The sequence below is a fragment of the Hetaerina americana genome, unplaced genomic scaffold (assembly GCF_022747635.1).
Source record: "Hetaerina americana unplaced genomic scaffold, ioHetAmer1.1.p SCAF_85, whole genome shotgun sequence".
Taxonomy (NCBI): Eukaryota; Metazoa; Arthropoda; class Insecta; order Odonata; family Calopterygidae; genus Hetaerina; species Hetaerina americana.
In genome coordinates, this window is record NW_027287483.1 from 359,211 (window position 1) to 378,001 (window position 18,791).

The following is an 18,791-nucleotide window of genomic DNA, read 5'->3' on the forward strand; positions in this document are numbered from 1 at the left end:
TCCCACTATCCTGTTACTTCTATTTCTGTCAGCTGGTACTTTTCCCTCATTCTGTCAAGAACTTCCTCATCAGTTGCTTGTCCAAAGTATCTTAACCATAGGCGCCAGTATATTTAAATTTCCTCTTGTCTTTTTTTAGGATTGCTCAGCTTGCTAGTCTGTGCAAAGCCGCAATAGGCTTACATTAAATATATCTGTGTTGATTCCTTAACATGTTGACTGTCTGGTTTTGTTATAAGTTTCCTTTGGCCTGAGCTACTGTCTCCTGTTTTAGATCTGATCTGGGTGCCTTATTTTGAGTTTACTCCTTTAGAGCTCAATCAAATTCTGTTATGGTTGTGATTTGTCTGATTTCTTCATCTGGAGCTGTTTGCTCTTCTTCCAGAATATCATTTTGTATTTCTTCTGGGAACAACTCTTTCTTATAAAATTATTTTCATCTCAATGCAAAATCCTCTTCACCAATTATTACTTCGATTTCTTTTTCAAATGTTGTTGAGTAGGCTTTTTCAGTTTTTCTCTTAGGCATAATATTTTCAATACCTCTACATTTGTCATCAATGTAACACAATTTTCTAAGACTCGTCCCTTCCTCAAATTGCTGCCATGGATATTTCCTTTGCCATGATCCCAAAAGCTGTCTATTCAATATCTATTAAAATATTGAAATGAAATGAAATAATTGACTTTGTAATTCCGCACACTTTATTTTAAAAAACACGACCCAGGTTTCGACGTTGAACGTCATCATCAGGTGGTCCTCATAGAAGCACGCTGGCTATATACCTTCTGATCGAGGGAGGGGGGGTTGGTCAGAGAGGGAGTTTGGAGGGTTTGAAAAAGGTTACAATGTAGCTGGGGAGAAAAGAGAATTATATTTTTGACTTAGAAGAGTGTTAGGTCTAGGAGTGGGGAGTGGGAGGGATACAAAATTTTGTTGGCAAGTTCATCTTTCCCAATCTATTATTGTTTAGAAACCAGAGCAAAACTGCCAAAGACAGAGATTGACATATAAGCCAAAGCTCATCCTGGATGTTAATGCTAGATGATGATGATAAAGCCCTCCCAAGAACCAAGTGGCTTTGGAGACCCAGATGACTTATGTCGATGACGATGTGTAGGCTTATGCTAAATACATCCCCTCCTCTGAATCCTCTAACAACTCATTCCTAGTGTGGTAAAGAAGTTGAATGCCTAAGCCTGTTATAATCTGCTAAAAATTCCGTGTCTTGCAAATTTACTCGCAGCTCAAAATCTTTCCATCTAATCACTTTTTAAGCAAGCCTATTCACTTTCAACCAGTGATGTAATCGATTACAAAAAAGCACTGTATAGCTTGATATTCAAAAGTTTGGACCACAATCACTAAAATGACACAGAGCCATAAAGGCTCAAAATAAAGAGTCCAAACCCCTAGCCAATCCAAAAAGGTTTAGTATGAAACAGTAGCTGAAGTGAAAGGTATGGTATGTCAGTCATGAATGTATGCATTTAGTTTTGAACCTTGCCTAAAGTTGAGGCATATCAGGTTATTTAAAAACAGTTTAGTTTATTTATGCATCAACTATTTAAAGCAGGCATCTAAATATTTGTTGCAATTATTTTTATCAGGCATCTACAAACTTAAATGCGATAATTGCAACACATATTATGGTGGTCAAAGTGGGAGGAATCTCAAAACACAAGCCCAAGAACACGTCAGGTGTCACAAAAAGCAAAACCCCAATTCCCTCTTCGCTAAACACCTCTTAGATTGTTAACAAAATAGCATTTTTGTCCCAGAAATAATGCATATCTTCCCTAAAGGATTAAAAATGGATACTTGAGCTAATTGAGATTCATTGGCACTTAGCAGACCCTAATACAGTACTGTGTAATGAGCGAAATATGCTCATCCCCCTCCTCTCTGAGAAACTGACTTTGAGGTTAACAAATCCAATGTTTCAATGTACTCAGTTAACCCTACCTAATGACCAGACCCGATGCCACGTCATAGCCTAGGTACCACCGTTTTTTCTTCTTTGTTTTCTTTTTCCTTGACCACCAACTTTCACTTTCAGAAAATTCTCTGACCCACCTTCCACCTTTCCACTCTTCCTCCTACATAGCCACCCCTCTCCTAGAGGGTAAATAAATCCAATGGTTCTATGCACCATCCCTAACCCCGACCTCCAATACCCCGGACCAGACGCAATGCTTAGTCATAAGCAAGGTGCCACTGCCTCTCCTTCCCTTAACTGGAAAAAACCACAACCAACGACTTGGAAGTCCCAAAAAAACCGATTTCCCCCCCCCCAAACCTGCATCTCCCACCCCCTCTCCTCTGTCCGAAGGGTACGTATTCAAGAGTTGTATGTGTAACTTGTACCTGATGATGCCACAAGTTGGTGAAATGCATTTTACTGTCAAATAAAGTCTCTGGAAAATCACAAACCATTTAATATGGAATTCCATTAGTGTTCTGAGCAGTCATCACTTAGTCCTGATGACAATTCATTGCTTAACTGGAAGGAAAACTGACATATTTCCACTTCAGATAAAAGTAGCATTTAACTTTCTTGCTATCTAACCCCAAAAACTGTTAATCAGACATGGTTGACTTAACAAATACTTACTGACAAACATTTTTCATGTTTCAAGGCACTAGAACATGTGATGTGGATGTAAAAGATATTGATTCGTTCATGTATAATGCATATTTAAAAAAGATAGGCTCTGTTAAAACAAAGATTTTCAAAATATTTATTAAACTCTTGTCCTACCTGTTAATAAATGAATACCTATATGATTTAAATTGTTGGCTAAAATATGTAACTTCATTTCTTAATAATCTCTTCAGTGATTAATTTAGTTTATAATACATTAAGTATTTTCATCGCTTAATTTTCAATTTGTTTCATGTTGGTATCATATTCTCTAGCATTTCTATGAGCCAGTTGAGATAACCGATAACCAGGGTTCCTATTTCTCATGGTATGGAAAATTCTACAAGCAAACCATGGGGCAGCCTTGGGATCTACTCTCTCACCGGTCATAGTTAATTTATGAAACAACATGGGAGTAACCTGAAAAACTTTGTGTCTGCTGTACATTTCTATGAAAACATTTGTTACAAACTGAGGATGTTATTTAAATGAATAAGAAAATAAAAAATATGCTTATAATAACTTTGTCTAATAACTGAGCATTCACTGCTGAGGATATGAATCTGTAAACTAAGTTTTTCACGCCCTTTGTGGAAGTGATTTATATTCAAAAATAGTACAGGCATGGTACTTTTCCACATAATTTTATTTAATAAATCTAACTGGTTTCACCTTAATATGTCATCTTGTGGCAAAATTCTGAAACATGCATCAAAATACATCGGATGTTTGGGAAGGAGAGGGAGGTATATTTTGAGGGATAGTAAAAAATGAGGAAGGAAGGGAGGCAGAGCACTAGGCCTAATAAAGGCAGTGAATGAGGTAAGCATTGTTAGGTAAAGGATATGCTATTTCCAATGTAATCCCAGGAATTGGTACTATGTACTTTTTCTCTGCACCCACCTAATTACAACCAATCTCACTATGAATATCAGCAACCTTACCATATCAGTGGATTTTTAAATTTGCCTACTAAATGATCCAGAAAAGAACTAAAAGCACGCATTATCATCATTATATTGTTTTACTAACTTGCATTTTCTCAGTAATATCACTTGTGCAATGAATTGCAGGGCAACAATTTATGTGCATAAGGAAGAAGTCGACATTACAATAAAATTTGAATCTAATGAATTTTTATTCCCTAAATACAAACCTTAATTCATCTTATACTATTAATAGGCGTTTGTCCTTAAATAACAATTGGTTAATTGCAAATGTAATATTTTTATTGTTTTTATTTTTTATTAAATTTTAACTTTTTATTTCACTTCCATCCTTAATAGCCCTCAGGGGGACAGTGTTACCATGATCAACCCTGAATTTGAAAGCTAATTGATTATAGAGGTATCAATTTTTTAATTTTTCCCCTAAAGAGTCACAGCAGCAAATAGAATACATATTAGAATAAGGATGAACGAAATATATTCTTTAAGTCATCTTGCTGTCAAACATGAAGAATAAATTTCTGATACACAAAAGCAAGTCATAAAATATGTAGGTGGCATGGACAAAAATAATATGCTTATGATTTTGGTTATTTCAAATGGATAATTTTATATTTTCATTTTACATTAATATTTAACAAAAAAACTGTTCCTCAATATTGAAAATAAGAAAACATTGAATGAACAAAATTTCAAAAGCCTTCAATATGTGCCTATCATCTGGCTTCAATCACTATGTAAACCTTGCAAAGAGGGTTCCTATTATAAACAAGGAATTTTTATGGCACTAAGTATATGGGCACCAACGATGCTTCCAGGTACGGGTCCAAAAGGATTTTGGGTGCCTTTAGGGACCTAAAATCCGAAGTGGATCATGTGCGGGAGGCATCTGGTGTAGACTTACAGTTGTCCATATGCAGCATTGTCCCACGGACTGACCGCGGTGCTTACGTTTGGGAGTCGTATTGAGTCTCTGAACAGAAGGCTGTGGAAGTTCTGTCGGGACATGGGGGCCGAGTTTGTGGACTTGAGACCAGTGCCCGGGTCTTGTTGTGCTCCCTTGAACCGCTCTGGGGTCCACTACACCCCTGAGGCATCGGTTCGGGTGGCTCATAGGATCTTCGAGCACTGTAGATATTTCTTAGGCAAATTCGTAGGTTAGGTAATGGAGTAAATTTAAATTTAAAGATAAATTTCCCTGATAACGATATTAGAAAGCATAGATCAATTAGTGGGTCTCACAATACTAGGTTGCCTAAAGAGATTTCTCGAAGTACGTACAGTGCTAATGAAACAAAAGAAAGAATTACAAATCAGAATATAGACTGATCGTGTATTAAGACATACAAAAGACAATAGCATCACCAGAAAGCAGACCGCAACGCACACAAAGAAGGTTTTAGACGAAGAAATAATTTCTGTAGTAGTAGTTAATTGCCGAAGTTTAAAAAATAAGATACCAGCATTTCACCACCTCATAGCACAGAGTCAGATATCATTATAGAAACTGAAAGTTGGTTAACACATGATATTGCAGACAGTGAAATATTTCCCAAGTCCTTCACAGTTTATAGAAACGACAGACAGAATAGAGCTGGAGGAGGAGTGTTTATTGCGGTTAAAAACTCTAGCGTCAGTAGAGCTGAGTTATTTCCTGGTAGCTGTATAGAAAGTGTCTGGTGCTCAGTAAAAATAATTAGTGCGAAAAGAATATATGTCTGTGCATATTATAGACCACCCCATGCTGGTGTTAACACAATACTAGATCTAGAAAGGCAGATAAAAAGCTTTACATCCCATAACAATGAGCACAGACTAATTATCGGTGGCAATTTTAATGTTCCCACAGTAGATTGGGATTCATACAGTTTTATAAATGGAGGTAAAGACAAGTAGTTATGCGAGTCCCTCTTATTGACGTTTACCTCAAATTCCCTACATCAATTAGTCACTTCACCAACAAGGGGAAAAAACATTCTTGATCTATTAGCTACTAATATACCCGAAAGGTCCTAAATGTAGGAGTTATTGATGGAATCAGTGATCACAGGGCTGTAAACGCTAAATTTTCCCTAAGTGTAGAAAAAGTTAACAAACCTTAGAGAAAAATTTATTTATTCAATAAAGCCAACTATGATGGCTTAAAATGTGAGTTTAACTGTTCCTTTCATAGATTTGACGAATTAAGCAAAACCAGGAGTGTCGAGGATACCTGGAATAATTTTCTTGCGATAACACATTCAGCAATACAGAGATTCATACCTAGTAAATATATAAGTGAGAACAAGGAACCCCATTGGTACAACTCTGAAGTACGGAAATCACCAAGACGGCAAATAGTGTGCCATGCCAGAATGAAAAAGCGGTTTAAGATGATGAAATCAACGAAACCATACAGAATTACCAAGCATCTTGGTCCACTGCCAAGAAGGCTGTCCGGAAGGCATTAGCGGAATTCAAAAGGAAAAAATTAGGTGAACATTTAAATGATAACCCAAAGATGTTTTGTCGTACGTCAGGGAAGTCCAGGGAAAAAAGTCCACCATAAACTCATTGAACAATGAAAAGGGAGATAAAGTAAGAAGTAGTTTAGATAAAGCCAACATATTAAACTCATTCTTCCACAGTGTTTTCAATCCATGCTCCCAGAATATACCAGAGAACCTTCCGAAAACATTTCTGCAGCCAATGCAAGCAATTGACTTTTCCACCCTCGGAATAGAGTTACTCCTTAAAAACATCGACCCCAACAAATCTCCAGGACCTGATGAGATACTGGCTTGCCTGTATAAAGGAATGTCATCTGAAATTGCCCCTAATCTTGAAATAATATTTAAGAAATCATTGGCAGAAGAAAGTGTGCCAAGTGGCTGGAAGATAGCTTCAGTAACGCCCATATTTAAAAACGGAGACTGGGAGGACCCCAGTAATTATAGGCCAATATTGCTCACCTCCATCTCCTGTAAGATTCTTGAGCACATCATTGTTAGTTCCATAATGAGGTATCTTGATATCCAAGATTTATTGATTAATAACCAACATGGGTTCCGTAAAGGTAGATCCTGCAAAACTCAACTCGCACTCTTTGTTCATGATATAATGCATTCGGTTTTAAATAATATTCCAGTTGATGTGATATTCCTGGATTTTAAAAACGCTTTTGATTAAGTTCCTCATTGCAAGTTACTTGCGAAGTTGGAAACTTATGGAATACACGGGAGTATTATATGCTGGATTAGACAATTTTTTAAAAATCGCATTCAAACAGTCGTCCTGGACATGTATTGTATCATCTGATACTGTCAAGGTCACGTCGGGTGTACCACAGGGAAGTGTCATAGGCCCCCTCTTGTTCCTTATTTACATAAATGACCTCAGTACCATGGTTAATAGTAGGCTCCGTCTTTTTTGCTGACGATGCAGTGATTTATGGGGACATTCGAAGTCGTGAAGACAGAGTTGCGTTAGCTAACGACCTAGATGCAATTCAGACTTAGTGCAATAAATGGCAATTGGAATTAAATTTGAAAAAATGCTTAGTAATACATTTTTGGGAAAAGAGTAATTCCCTCCCTTTTAGTTACAAAGTGAAACAAACAGAAATCCCGAGGGTAGATTCCTTTAAGTACTTGGGTGTAACAATTACTCACGATCTGCCCTGGGGAAAGCATGTACGAGAAATATGCGGTCGTGCAAATAAAAAATTGGGATTTGTAAAAAGAGTGCTAGGTAAATGCTACGAAAAAGTTAAGGAACAATGTTTTCTTGCCCTAGTCAGGCCCCACCTAGAGTATGCTGCCAGTATATGGGATCCTCTAGAGATAAATTTGATTTCGGAATTAGATCGAGTTCAGCGGAGGGGGGCTAGATTTGTCAAACATTGTTATGACCAACGCAGTAGCATAACCACTTTGCTATAAAATTTAGGCTGGGATTCCCTTACACAGCGGCGTTTACAATACAGATTTAACTTACTAAAAACATTTAAAGATGGGGCCTTTTCCGATGACATCCAGAACATAATATGAACCCCAATGTTTTACGGGTGGAGGGATCACAAATATAAGATTAGAGACTGCAAGACTGACAGGTTTAAATGGTCATTTTTTCCAAGAACAATAAGAGACCAGAATTCTTGTAATCGAATTCCCCCAGTAGTCAGTTCGGCACAATAATTATTAACCTAGAAGGTAGGGACTGCGCATGGTTATACGAGAATATTTATATTTTTTTTTTGCAGGTTCCCCTCACCCATCCATTTGAAAAACCCTAACCCCCTCATCCCTTACCCTTTCCTCCTGGTGCTGCACCCCTTGCCACACACATTTTTGGTGGTTCGGAGGGTATTGATGTAGATGTATAGTGGTAGATTTGACCACCTGCATAAAATAAGAGTGATAGATGCTGTCAGAGAAAGATTCAGGTACTTGTTATTTCCTTACAGTATATTCCAGTGTAACAAAATTGAACCTAGGTACCAAAATATTTTAATTTTGAGAATAGATAAAATTATTTAATCAAACATATTAATTATTGCTTAATTTATTTAGGCACGTATATATGCATTTTTTTACATAAGCTGTTAAAAATTATAATGAATGTATGAACTTATATTTCTGCACTTATGGGTGGTGCCCCAACACATGCCCTTGTGGCAGTTTTAGGGATATTGTGTAGATGTAAGTGAATATTTTGAATAAGTGGATATGTATGTATAGATTCTTATTGGCATAAATATCAAGTTCAAGCATGTAAAATATACACATTTTGGAAATGTGTTCATGAGTGTTTTCAAAATGTCCAAAATAGTGCTAGAGTATAATGAGCAAAATGATCAAAACAAGAATTAAACAGAGTTATTATTATTAGGCAATCTACTGGTTAAGGTAGGTTTTTGGATGGACATGATTACTAATTAGATAAATTTGTTTAAACAGAGTAATAACGGAAATTGCATGATGTCCAGTATTCAACTTCAACATCAGACAACATTCCTTATCAAATGATTCAAGGATTCAATAATAGTGATAACTAAAAAAAAAATGTGAAAGCATTGTATGCATGTCACTATGAAACATCTTCATGAAAAGGTATTCCTTGCCTTAACATCCTAGTTGATTCAATATGACTATACACATGATTCCCCACCACAACATGAGAACCTGCGCATCTACCGTACCCCACCACACTAAATAAAGATGCTGAAATTAATATGCTGATTGAGCTCGATAATTTCATCATATAAAAATACTGTTTGATTACATGGAACTTCATTAAATGAAGCAAATATTCAAATTTAAAAATAATTTCGAATGACTTAGTAATCCCGTCATGGAAAATTTAACTAAACATGAAGACGTTTTCACATGATTCATGATTTAAGAAGTACACTACTTAATTCTGAAAAGTCCTAAATGCTTGGTCCTATCATATCTTGGTTCTATTGCTTAAACATTACTGACTTGAGACATACTCTTTTTAATATGGCGTGATTCAGCTAATTTGTTCTATCTACCCTTGAATACTTTTCTCCTAATTGTTCACCCCATCTAGCTTCTTCAAATGTAAAGTTAAATAATTTCAGCTTGTATGTCTCAGACTTTTTGCATACAAACTGTTTTTCATGAAATTAATTAGCATTTCTACCATCAATTGGTATAAATACATGGGGCATAAGGTAGATCCAAGACATATGAGATATACTCTGAAAAATAATATACATACTTGCTAAAAATGAACTTAATTGTCCGGGTCCAGGATAAAATTAAGTGTTTGGTTCCCTCAGCCTCCTAAAATTTGAACCAGTGGCTAACTGGTAATTAACTGACATAGAAACTAAGATGCTGAATATTTGTATGCTGCTATAGTGGCATGAGTAGGTGTAATATAAATGTATCCATCCTAATCACCAAATGGAAAAAAATATCGGCTTAGGAATCAATCACTTTTAATTCCGTCTCTGGAGGTTTAATACACCATATCTTGTATTACATATATGTATACAGGATCCATTTTTATCATTTATGTATACATAGAGAGAGATATATTCTTTTATATGTGAAAATATCCGTGTCATGTGATACCTCTCTAATACCCGCAAATAGTTATTTTACAATTCTAAACCATAAGTCGTGTCCTTAATTTGTTTGCACATTATGTTTCCTCAAGCTAAAGTTTCTCGAAGTTGATTGTTCTAGAAGTTTTTTTTATGTTTTCTATGTATTTAAATATTCAGATATTCTTGGGTTTTGTTTGAGTTTTGTGTGTGCTACTCCATTCCATTAATACTTGGTTTATGCTCCCATTCAACAGATATGTCATCGAACATACATGGTGAAAACCAATGCGAAAAATAACATAATAAAATGGAAAATATTGAATAAGCATGCATCAAATCAAAGCATGCAAATAATCATGCATCATGCGTCACTATTCATAGTTAATAACAACAGACGAATAACATTCCGTCTTGCTCGGAAAACGGCCACTTACGTAATTCTGCAGGCTGGAAAGGCCCAAGTACCTGCTACAATTAAGAGGAAAGAACTGTTAAATAACCATAACTATAAGGATATTTTTCAAAAGCACGAGGCTCTAGTGTGTATATTGTATTGCGGATATTAATTATTAGCGATTACATCGAATTGTCGCCTTGCCCATGCAAGACATTACTACCTCAGTCTGTTCCTCAGTTTAAAATTCCTAAATTGTACCAATTGCCTAACATATTAATGTTAGGTAATAATTGTCACTTCAACAATATGGTGTAACTTCGTCGGTGACGTCTCAATAATATCTACTTAGGAAAAGTGTCATAACCGGATGTTGACAAACGTTCGTAAAAACTTCGTGAGTAGTAAACACGGGTATTAGGGTGCCGTTCAACCATGCATCTTAAGGTGGATTTAAAAAGTAACTGAAGAATTTTTAACTTCTAATTGGTTAGATATATCATTAAAAATTTACAAAGGTAGTGAATATAATTGACAAGTATGTTCCCAAACTTTCCGGGCCTTAAGCTTTTTTCCCGGGGCTCCTTTAACATTTTCCGCTGTCACCATCTGTGACCTTGTTTTTGTTTATTTGACGATCGTGTAGTGCCGAGGAAATGCAAAATTTTCCTTATGATACTAAACTGACTCTTGTGATAATTTTATTTCGATCACTTTATGGGAAGGATTATTATCATTCCTTAAAATTTTGGTCCTAGGAATTCTGAGTAGTTTAGGAAAAATTTAACTTTAATTCATCACGGCAAAAAAAAGTTTTGCTCCTTTTTAAGTATATGCTCTGTGAATTTATCGCAGTGTCTCATGTCATAATATCAAATGGTGTGAAAATAAGGACAAAGCTGCGCAGTTACGAGGGTAAGGTGAAAAGTCCTCGACCTGACAATCTGCGAAAATTAATGATTCGTGACTGGGTGCACATGTCATTAGTTTGCAAGATAAGTTTCAACTTGTTCTCTCGAGTAGTTTGTTTACACGTATTGTTGCAGTGGACGTATTTCGTGTTTTTCGTTAAAATGGAAAAACTTGAAATTCGTCCAGTCATAAAATTCTTCGTTTTGGATGGATTATCCCCGAAGTTGACCAAAATATACAAGGACTGCTCCTTCAATGTCAACTGTTTGTAAGTGGGCAGTTGAATTTTACGTAGTACTTCCCTCGATGATGACCCACGTGAAGAACGGCCAAAAACCGCAAACACTCCGAAAACCATCGAAAAGGTTCACGGTATAGTGTTAAACAATAGATAAGTGAATGTGAGTGAGGTAGCTAAGGCCTTGGGGATATCGGAAGAAAGGGTGCGAAACCTCTTGCGCAAAGAATTGGGGATGCGAAAGCTGCCCAAGGTGGGTGCCGGATTTACCGAATGCCGATCCAAAGCAAGTGCGCAAACGATTCTCACAGCAAAGTTTGGACCGATTCAAGAGGGAACCGAGCGATTTTGTGCGGCGATTTGTCACCATGTATGGAACATGGGTCAGAAACAAAACGGTAGTGGGTGAAAGCCTGTGGTTCAGCGTCAAAGAAAGCGAAGTCTTCTGCTGGAAAGGTCATGGCCAGAGTGTTTTGGGCTGCGAAAGGGGTCCTGTTAATTGATTACCTCGTAAATGGCAAAACAAGTACAGAAAAGCATTACTCCAACCATCTTGACCAGCTGAATGCCAAAGTTCGCAGGAAGAGGCCTGGCTTGAAGAAGAAAATAATCATTTTTTCACCGGGGTAACCTACTGTCAAATGATCACAAAGGTGCGTGGGCGGTGGGAAAACTACGAGATTTGGGGCTCGATTTGCTTTGCCATCATATCTATTCACCTGATTTAGTACCCTCAGACTTCCTTCTGTCCCCAAACTTGAAGAAATTTGTTTCTGGGAAGTACTTCGCGTCCAAAGAAGAAATTGAGGGGGCCGTAGATGGATGTTTTCACCGCCTTCCAGACTCTCACTTTCGGGAAGGAATACTCATGTAGGAGTAGTAGTAGTTTTGAGGGGAGGCGACCGACAGCTAAGGTCATTTCATAGGGGATGGACAGGAAAGGATGAAGGGTGGAGAGAAACCCGGCGTCGGCATTAGCCTACTCTTTACGAAAGGCGCCAAGGGGTCCGCAGTTTAACGTCCCATCCGACGGACGGCGTACTCACTCAAAGTGCCCTCCACAAAGCACCTTAAGTAGGGATCGAGATACCTCTGAAAAATATTCAACACCGCCGGGATTTGAACCCGCGCCCTCAGGGTGGGAAGCCAGTACGTTAGCCCCCGCACCATCTCGATCGCGATTACAATCTGCTGTTATGCACACACAAATAATGGTCTGAATTCAGTACTTCATGGGCACGTCAGGAAAAAATTGTTAACGATACTATTTATACAAGCCTTGTAGTAAAAGTAGTCATACCAAGTCTTAAAAACTTGATATTCATCTTTGAAAATCTGAAAACGAGCTCATTGCTTTTCCACTCAGTAACAGGTTCTTCAGCGTTAAAACTTATTTTGTATTTCTTGCTGCATGTTAACCTTCTTATCTCCACAAATAATTATTGTCTTGCACATGTTTTCAGGACATTCACTCAGTTGCCGGTAGGTTTAGGAATGTTTCTATGTCCCTGGTAGGTGGCTTGTGCACCCAACTATCATATAATTACCTTATAAGCTTGCAGTAGAAAATTTTCCATGCTTGTTAACACTGTATTCTCTCAAATCATTTGTGTTGCGGGAAATACCATCAGCAATATCAAAAGCACGTCATCCATTTACTATTATTATAATTCCATAATTACATAATAACGTCCATAATTACTTCTTTAATTCATAGTTACCTTGCTATAACCAGGTACATTATATTCGTCTATTTCTCCCTCGTTTAACCAGTGACATGAGTCACAGAACATCATAATTGTTTGTGTACTAGAGTTCCATTTTGTATGTATTATATCTCGGGCACTGCACGTAAAGACGTTGTTACAATGTCTTGGTTTCTTGATTCCACGTTGACTTCATGTAGTTGTTTTATTTACATTAAATGTATCAACTACTCTACATGTAGGGGTAGTAGGCGATGTTCAATTTGCTATTCAAGTTTACTTAAAATTTATTGAACCTGAATTTGGACCCAGTCCCTCCCTTCAGCCTTGTATTTTTCTAATTTGGCTGTGTGAGAAGATAATAGTTGACATTCACTTTAAACTCACATGTAGATTCATTAATTCTTATTATACCACACAAAAACTCCTTTTCACTGAATTTAAACTTCAGGTGATTTACAGTAATGCCAGACATCAAGTCCAGTTTCAATATGAGGTAGAGCTATGCCTTTCTTTGGATGGCAAAATCATTCAGTTTAAGAAAATTGGAAGGACAACAGTTGAAAAGTAGAAATTTTTTACATATGGATCTCTAATTTCTCTGAAGGAGTGTGGGAGAGACATGGCTTCATTTTTAACTGCCTGGCTGTGATCAGAGAAATTTAGTTCACTATTTGTTAATATGCCAAGATCCTTTTGATAGGACACATGGCTCAGTGGTATGGAATCAATGATGTAATTGAAGTTAATATGGGAGTTTATGGGAAAATAGGCATGTCACTGTGCTTTCTTGTATGTTGGTTACATTTCCAGAATTTGTAGCATTCTAAGATTCAATTTAGAGCATACTGAAGATGGTAAAATTTGGTAGCACTATTTATATGCTTAAATATCTTGAGGTCCTCACCATAAAGTAGAATGTTAGCTTGGGAGGAAGGAATTAGGGAGGCTAGATTATCAATAGAAAGATTAAAAAGATATGGTCCTGTACCAAGGAGCTGCTGACATTAGAGGTGACCTAGTGGATAAGGCATCAAACAATATTACCCACTATTCTGTTACTAAGTAACCTGGACAAGAAGGTCAGAAAATTTCCATGGATACTAAAACACTGACTGAGCTTCAGAAAGAGGAGGCTATGGGATTTTTGGTTTTGTTTTGTAGGGAGAGACAAGAGAATTATTTGGTAATTTGTGGCCATCCAAAACTTACCTTAACCGGTAGGTTACCTATAATACGAAGGCTGACCAGAAAGTAACTTACGTTTCAGCCTAGTTTGGCGGTGGGTAGGACTAGAGCCTCCATTGTGGTGTATGAACGCCCCTACACTCAGTATGCATCCTGCTGTGTTGGTGTGCAGACTGTGGGTCTTGTACTTTGCTCACTGCAAGCTGTTAAAATGTGCACTGCAATTAAAAATCCTATGAGTTGTGTAGTACAATCTCTAATTAGGTTTTTACTGGCAAAAACCACAATCCAACTGAAATACATAGGCCACTTTGTGAAGCATACAGAGATGGAATACTTAATGAAGGCGGAGTGAGGCAGTGGTGCATCCAGTTCAAAAATGGCCACTCCAGTGTTCATGACATGGACTGCAGTGGTCAGCCTAGCCTTGTGATGGATGAAGTGATGGTGAAAATCAATGAAAAAATTCTTGAAAATCACCGTTTCATGATTGTGGATCTCTCACTAAATGTGGCTTCCAACATAGCGCTTTGACAGTGACACAGAATTGCATGCTGATATAAAAGAGTGGTTAAAATGTAAGGCGACAGATTTCTTCAGAGATGGAATTGAAAAGCTTAAGTATCATAATGATAAATGCCTCATTTTGCGACTATTTAGAAAAATAGTTCAAGAGTGTGCCTTTCTAATATATATAATAAAACTTTGTCTTGTTACTAAGTAAGTTACCTGGACTGCCCTCTCATTTGACAAATTTATTAAAACATATGAGGATTGGTCTGATCTAAGCATCGGTAGAAGTCGCAGTTATGACCCTGAGAATTATCACAGGGGAGATTGGATGAAGGCATGAGACATTCTGAAATGAAAAGAAGTAAATTAGGCCTCTTTGTGTCCACAGTATCAAAATTTTAATATTAATCTTCATCAGGCAGTGCTCAACAAACTATCAGATTTTTTTTAGGTTGGAAATGAGAGATGAAGATAGGCCCTCTCAGTACAACCTTATATCCTGACAGATGAGTAATTTAGACTAATGGATTGGCTTTGGAATGATGAATGGTGCTTTGAAGGGAATGTCAAGTTAATGGCAGGAAGTACTCCACCACCATGATCATGAAGTCATTGTGCCAATTTAAAAACATAGTTCACCATCGCCAACTGAGGTAGTAAGCAAAGTTTCTAAGAAGGATGTTATATTCAGTTAGGGAAACTTATGGACCTAGGCATCACTGATTGATAGCTTGTTCTTAATGCTTCTAAACTGATAGTAAATATGCACAGGAGGGTCTGAGGTTGAGGTTCATGTCACCTTGGAGAAATAAAGGAGCATAATACCTTCATACTGAAGGTACGGCATTAAAAATACTGGAAAAAGTCTGTCTAATAAGGCGACTCCCTCCTTTCTTAAGTCATTGGTTTGGTAAATGAAACAGTTTCTGGCGTCACTTGGTGGAAATTCTTCATATTGAAATTAAATTTAAAATACTTCGCCTTTCCACATAAACCACTTTTATTACGACCTAGGTTTCGTTATGGTATATTTCGTTTGACCTGATGATGTTTTACCATAACGAAACCTAGGTCGTAATAAAAGTGGTTTATGTGGAAAGGCGAAGTATTTTAAATTTAATTTCATTGGTTTGGATTAATTATATTCAAAGATTTCATTAACAGCATTCAATGAAACAGGACTCATCACATTTGCTGAGCTGCTCATCAAACAAACTCTGCTATAAATTTAAAGCCACTAAAAATTCCTTTTAGTACTATTATTATCTAATAAGTTTGCTTCACCAATGCTATAAACCCTTGCCTTCTTTAGGTTCACCTAATCCTATGGCTAAAACCTTAGGGAGAGAATAAAATTCATGCATGTAAATGGTTAAATATTTCACTGCCATGTCGGGGGAGGCTGGACCTCCCTTCCAGTTCCTTTCAAGAGCCCCACATCCCATCGAAAAACCAAATCCATGATGCACTGAAAGTTAAGACCAAAATTGGTAATACATCTGATGGTTTTTAAGTTAGAATGCTGTTTCTGTTTGTTTCAAATCTAAAATTATTTCAGTGTGAATATTGACCTAGCCAAAAGGCATAATATGTTTTAGGAATAATGGAATCATAGTTTTAGGGGAGGCAAATGACAGCTGAGGTCATTTGTGCCATTAAGGATGGACAGGAAAGGATGAAGGGTGGAGAGAAACCTGGCATTGGCATTAGACTACTCTTAACGAACGGCATCAAGGGGTCAGAGCTTAGCATCCCATACGATGGACGGCATACTTACACTATGTGCCCTCCACAAAGCAACTCAAGTAGGGATCGGGATACCACTGATAAATATCTGCCGCCCTGGGATTTGAACTCAGACCCTCTGGGTGAGAAGCCAGTACGCTAGCCACCTCACCATTCTGATCCCCCAGTTTTTTTGAAAGATTTATATAGCAGAAATGTAATGCCTTCAAAATGTATGCACAAAACTTTGTAATATGCAAATGATTAATGATGTTCAATATATTGAGGAAATTTTATGTGATTTACATGTGTTATGTAATCAATGGACCAGATTATGGCTTTGTATTTGACGATAGACACATTTCAATTTATATGGACTAAAAATTACACAGTATCCTTTGCTTTTGGCCTGGACTGCTTTTGCTTTAAATTACATAATAATTCAGATTAAGCAGAATTGAAAAAAACAAATTAATGGCAAAAATAATTGCAATTTTATGCTAGTTGGATTTATTTCCAACCAGTTTCCAGTGTACTACATCATCCTCTGGTGTAGAATGTGCAGAAAGCTTGAAGTTTCATCTTACATGTACTTTTATCTGAGAGGAAAGAGGGATGGATGTGGCCGGAGGAGAGAGAGGGGGTGGGGGTTTGGAAGGGTGGGCAATTTATGGACAAACTCCAAATTTTACAGTTTTAAATGTGTGTATTAGATGATTAGTACTTCAAAAACTGGTCCGAAATAAATCCTTCAATTAGCGGAATTTTTCAATTATTTTGATCATAATTATGTGCTAATTCCACCAAATCATGCCTGAAACTATTTAATTCAAAATAATGAGATTTTACTTAAATATATAATTTTGTGCTTATTGTCATTTAAGATTAATCTTTTATGTTTGATGCCAATGTATTTTGAAATTCAATCGTGCTAAATATTTCAAGTCAGAAATTTCAACTACCATGAAACCCAATCTTGCAAAAAAGTAAGAGGGAAAAGGCATAAGAAGGTATAAGTGCTCAAGGAGGCATATTGTTGTTTGTACTTGATAACAGCAGGTTATATTGTAGACCTATTTTATTGTTATCTTTTGAGAATTTGTACCCCTATATTTTGAATGAAAGTACTTTATGTGTTCTCTCTTCTTCCTTTTTGTTAAACCAGATGCACAGAATAGCAGTATTCCACCGGACGTTATCAATGATGATGCGGAGATAGTCTCCAGTGATTCAAAAGACCCACCTGACAAATGTGGTGAGGATTTGGTGCAAGAAGCAGGGAGTGAAATAGAAACAGAGAATTCCAGAGATAATCCAAAAGAAACAGATGACACAAAGCCTGTAGAAAATATAACAATAGTGAGTATCTCAATAGTTTCAGCCTCAACTTTGTGGAAGTTAATTTTAATAAATGAAAAAGAAACACTTTGTTCCAATCCACCACTTTATTTCAGGTACGACTAGTTTCGACGCTACGGCATCATCCTCGGGTACAAAGTTTAAAGTCACAATCATTGTATATATACCCTCTTCAAGAAAGGGTGGGGGAGTTGTGGGAATAGGGGGCGGGGAGGGGAGTACGGGGGTAGGTACGAAGGAATGTGGGAGAGGGTAGGAAAAACCAGGAAAAGCATTAGTTAGCGGGGGGGATTGGAATGTGGGTTTAGAAAGGGGAAAATTTCGTTGGTCGGTATAATTTGAGTCAATGGCTAATGAGGATAAAGGTACCTTCCAATCCCCCCCGCTCACTAATGCTTTTCCTGGTTTTTCCTACCCTCTCCCACATTCCTTCGTACCTACCCCCGTACTCCCCTCCCCGCCCCCTCTTCCCACAACTCCCCCACCCTTTCTTGAAGAGGGTATATATACAATGATTGTGACTTTAAACTTTGTACCTGAGGATGACGCCGTAGCGTCGAAACTAGTCGTACCTGAAATAAAGTGGTGGATTGGAACAAAGTGTTTCTTTTTCATGTATTAATAGTGAGTATATTTCTCTCAATGATTAAATAAAATTTGAGTTCCTGTTTTAAAATTTCATTTATACATAAATACATAGAGTGCAGTGTTTTTAGTGAAGAGGTTTAAAAGAGTACTTGTTTGTTAATAAGCTATTCCTGTGTGATGCTAGCTTTTACATTCCCATGAGATTTAACTGCGTACATTTGCTATAAGTAAAACCTGTGGTCTGGCAATTGCATCCAGGTCACCCACCAGAAATTAGTAAAATTCAGGGGTTGCTTTGTAGGATAGAGAAAGTAGACACCAGCTACTTGGTCCTAGTACCTAGGGTAATAATCCATTGCAGGTAAATGATACTGAAGCCCGATTTTTGTCACTTAATTCTATGCTTTTTTGCTTGTATTAAAATGTTGAATATGCCCTAATCACTATTTCGTCAATTATTATTAAATTATTTCACAATCAATCAGAATCATTATTTGTATCAAATTCAATCAATAATT

General features: G+C 37.1%; 1 protein-coding gene across 2 annotated transcripts in view; it reads left to right on the plus strand.

Moving 5' to 3' along the window:
* LOC139698414 (YTH domain-containing protein 1-like) overlaps positions 1-18,791 on the plus strand; it is a 99,490-nt gene that overhangs the window by 22,967 nt on the left and 57,732 nt on the right. For both annotated transcript variants that reach the window (XR_011702920.1, XM_071597314.1), the window contains exon 3: positions 17,492-17,685. Coding sequence is in view for 1 of the 2 variants with exons in the window: in XM_071597314.1 (XP_071453415.1) it covers positions 17,492-17,685 (194 nt within the window). In the remaining variant the exon portion in view is untranslated. The remainder of the gene's footprint in view (positions 1-17,491; positions 17,686-18,791) is intronic.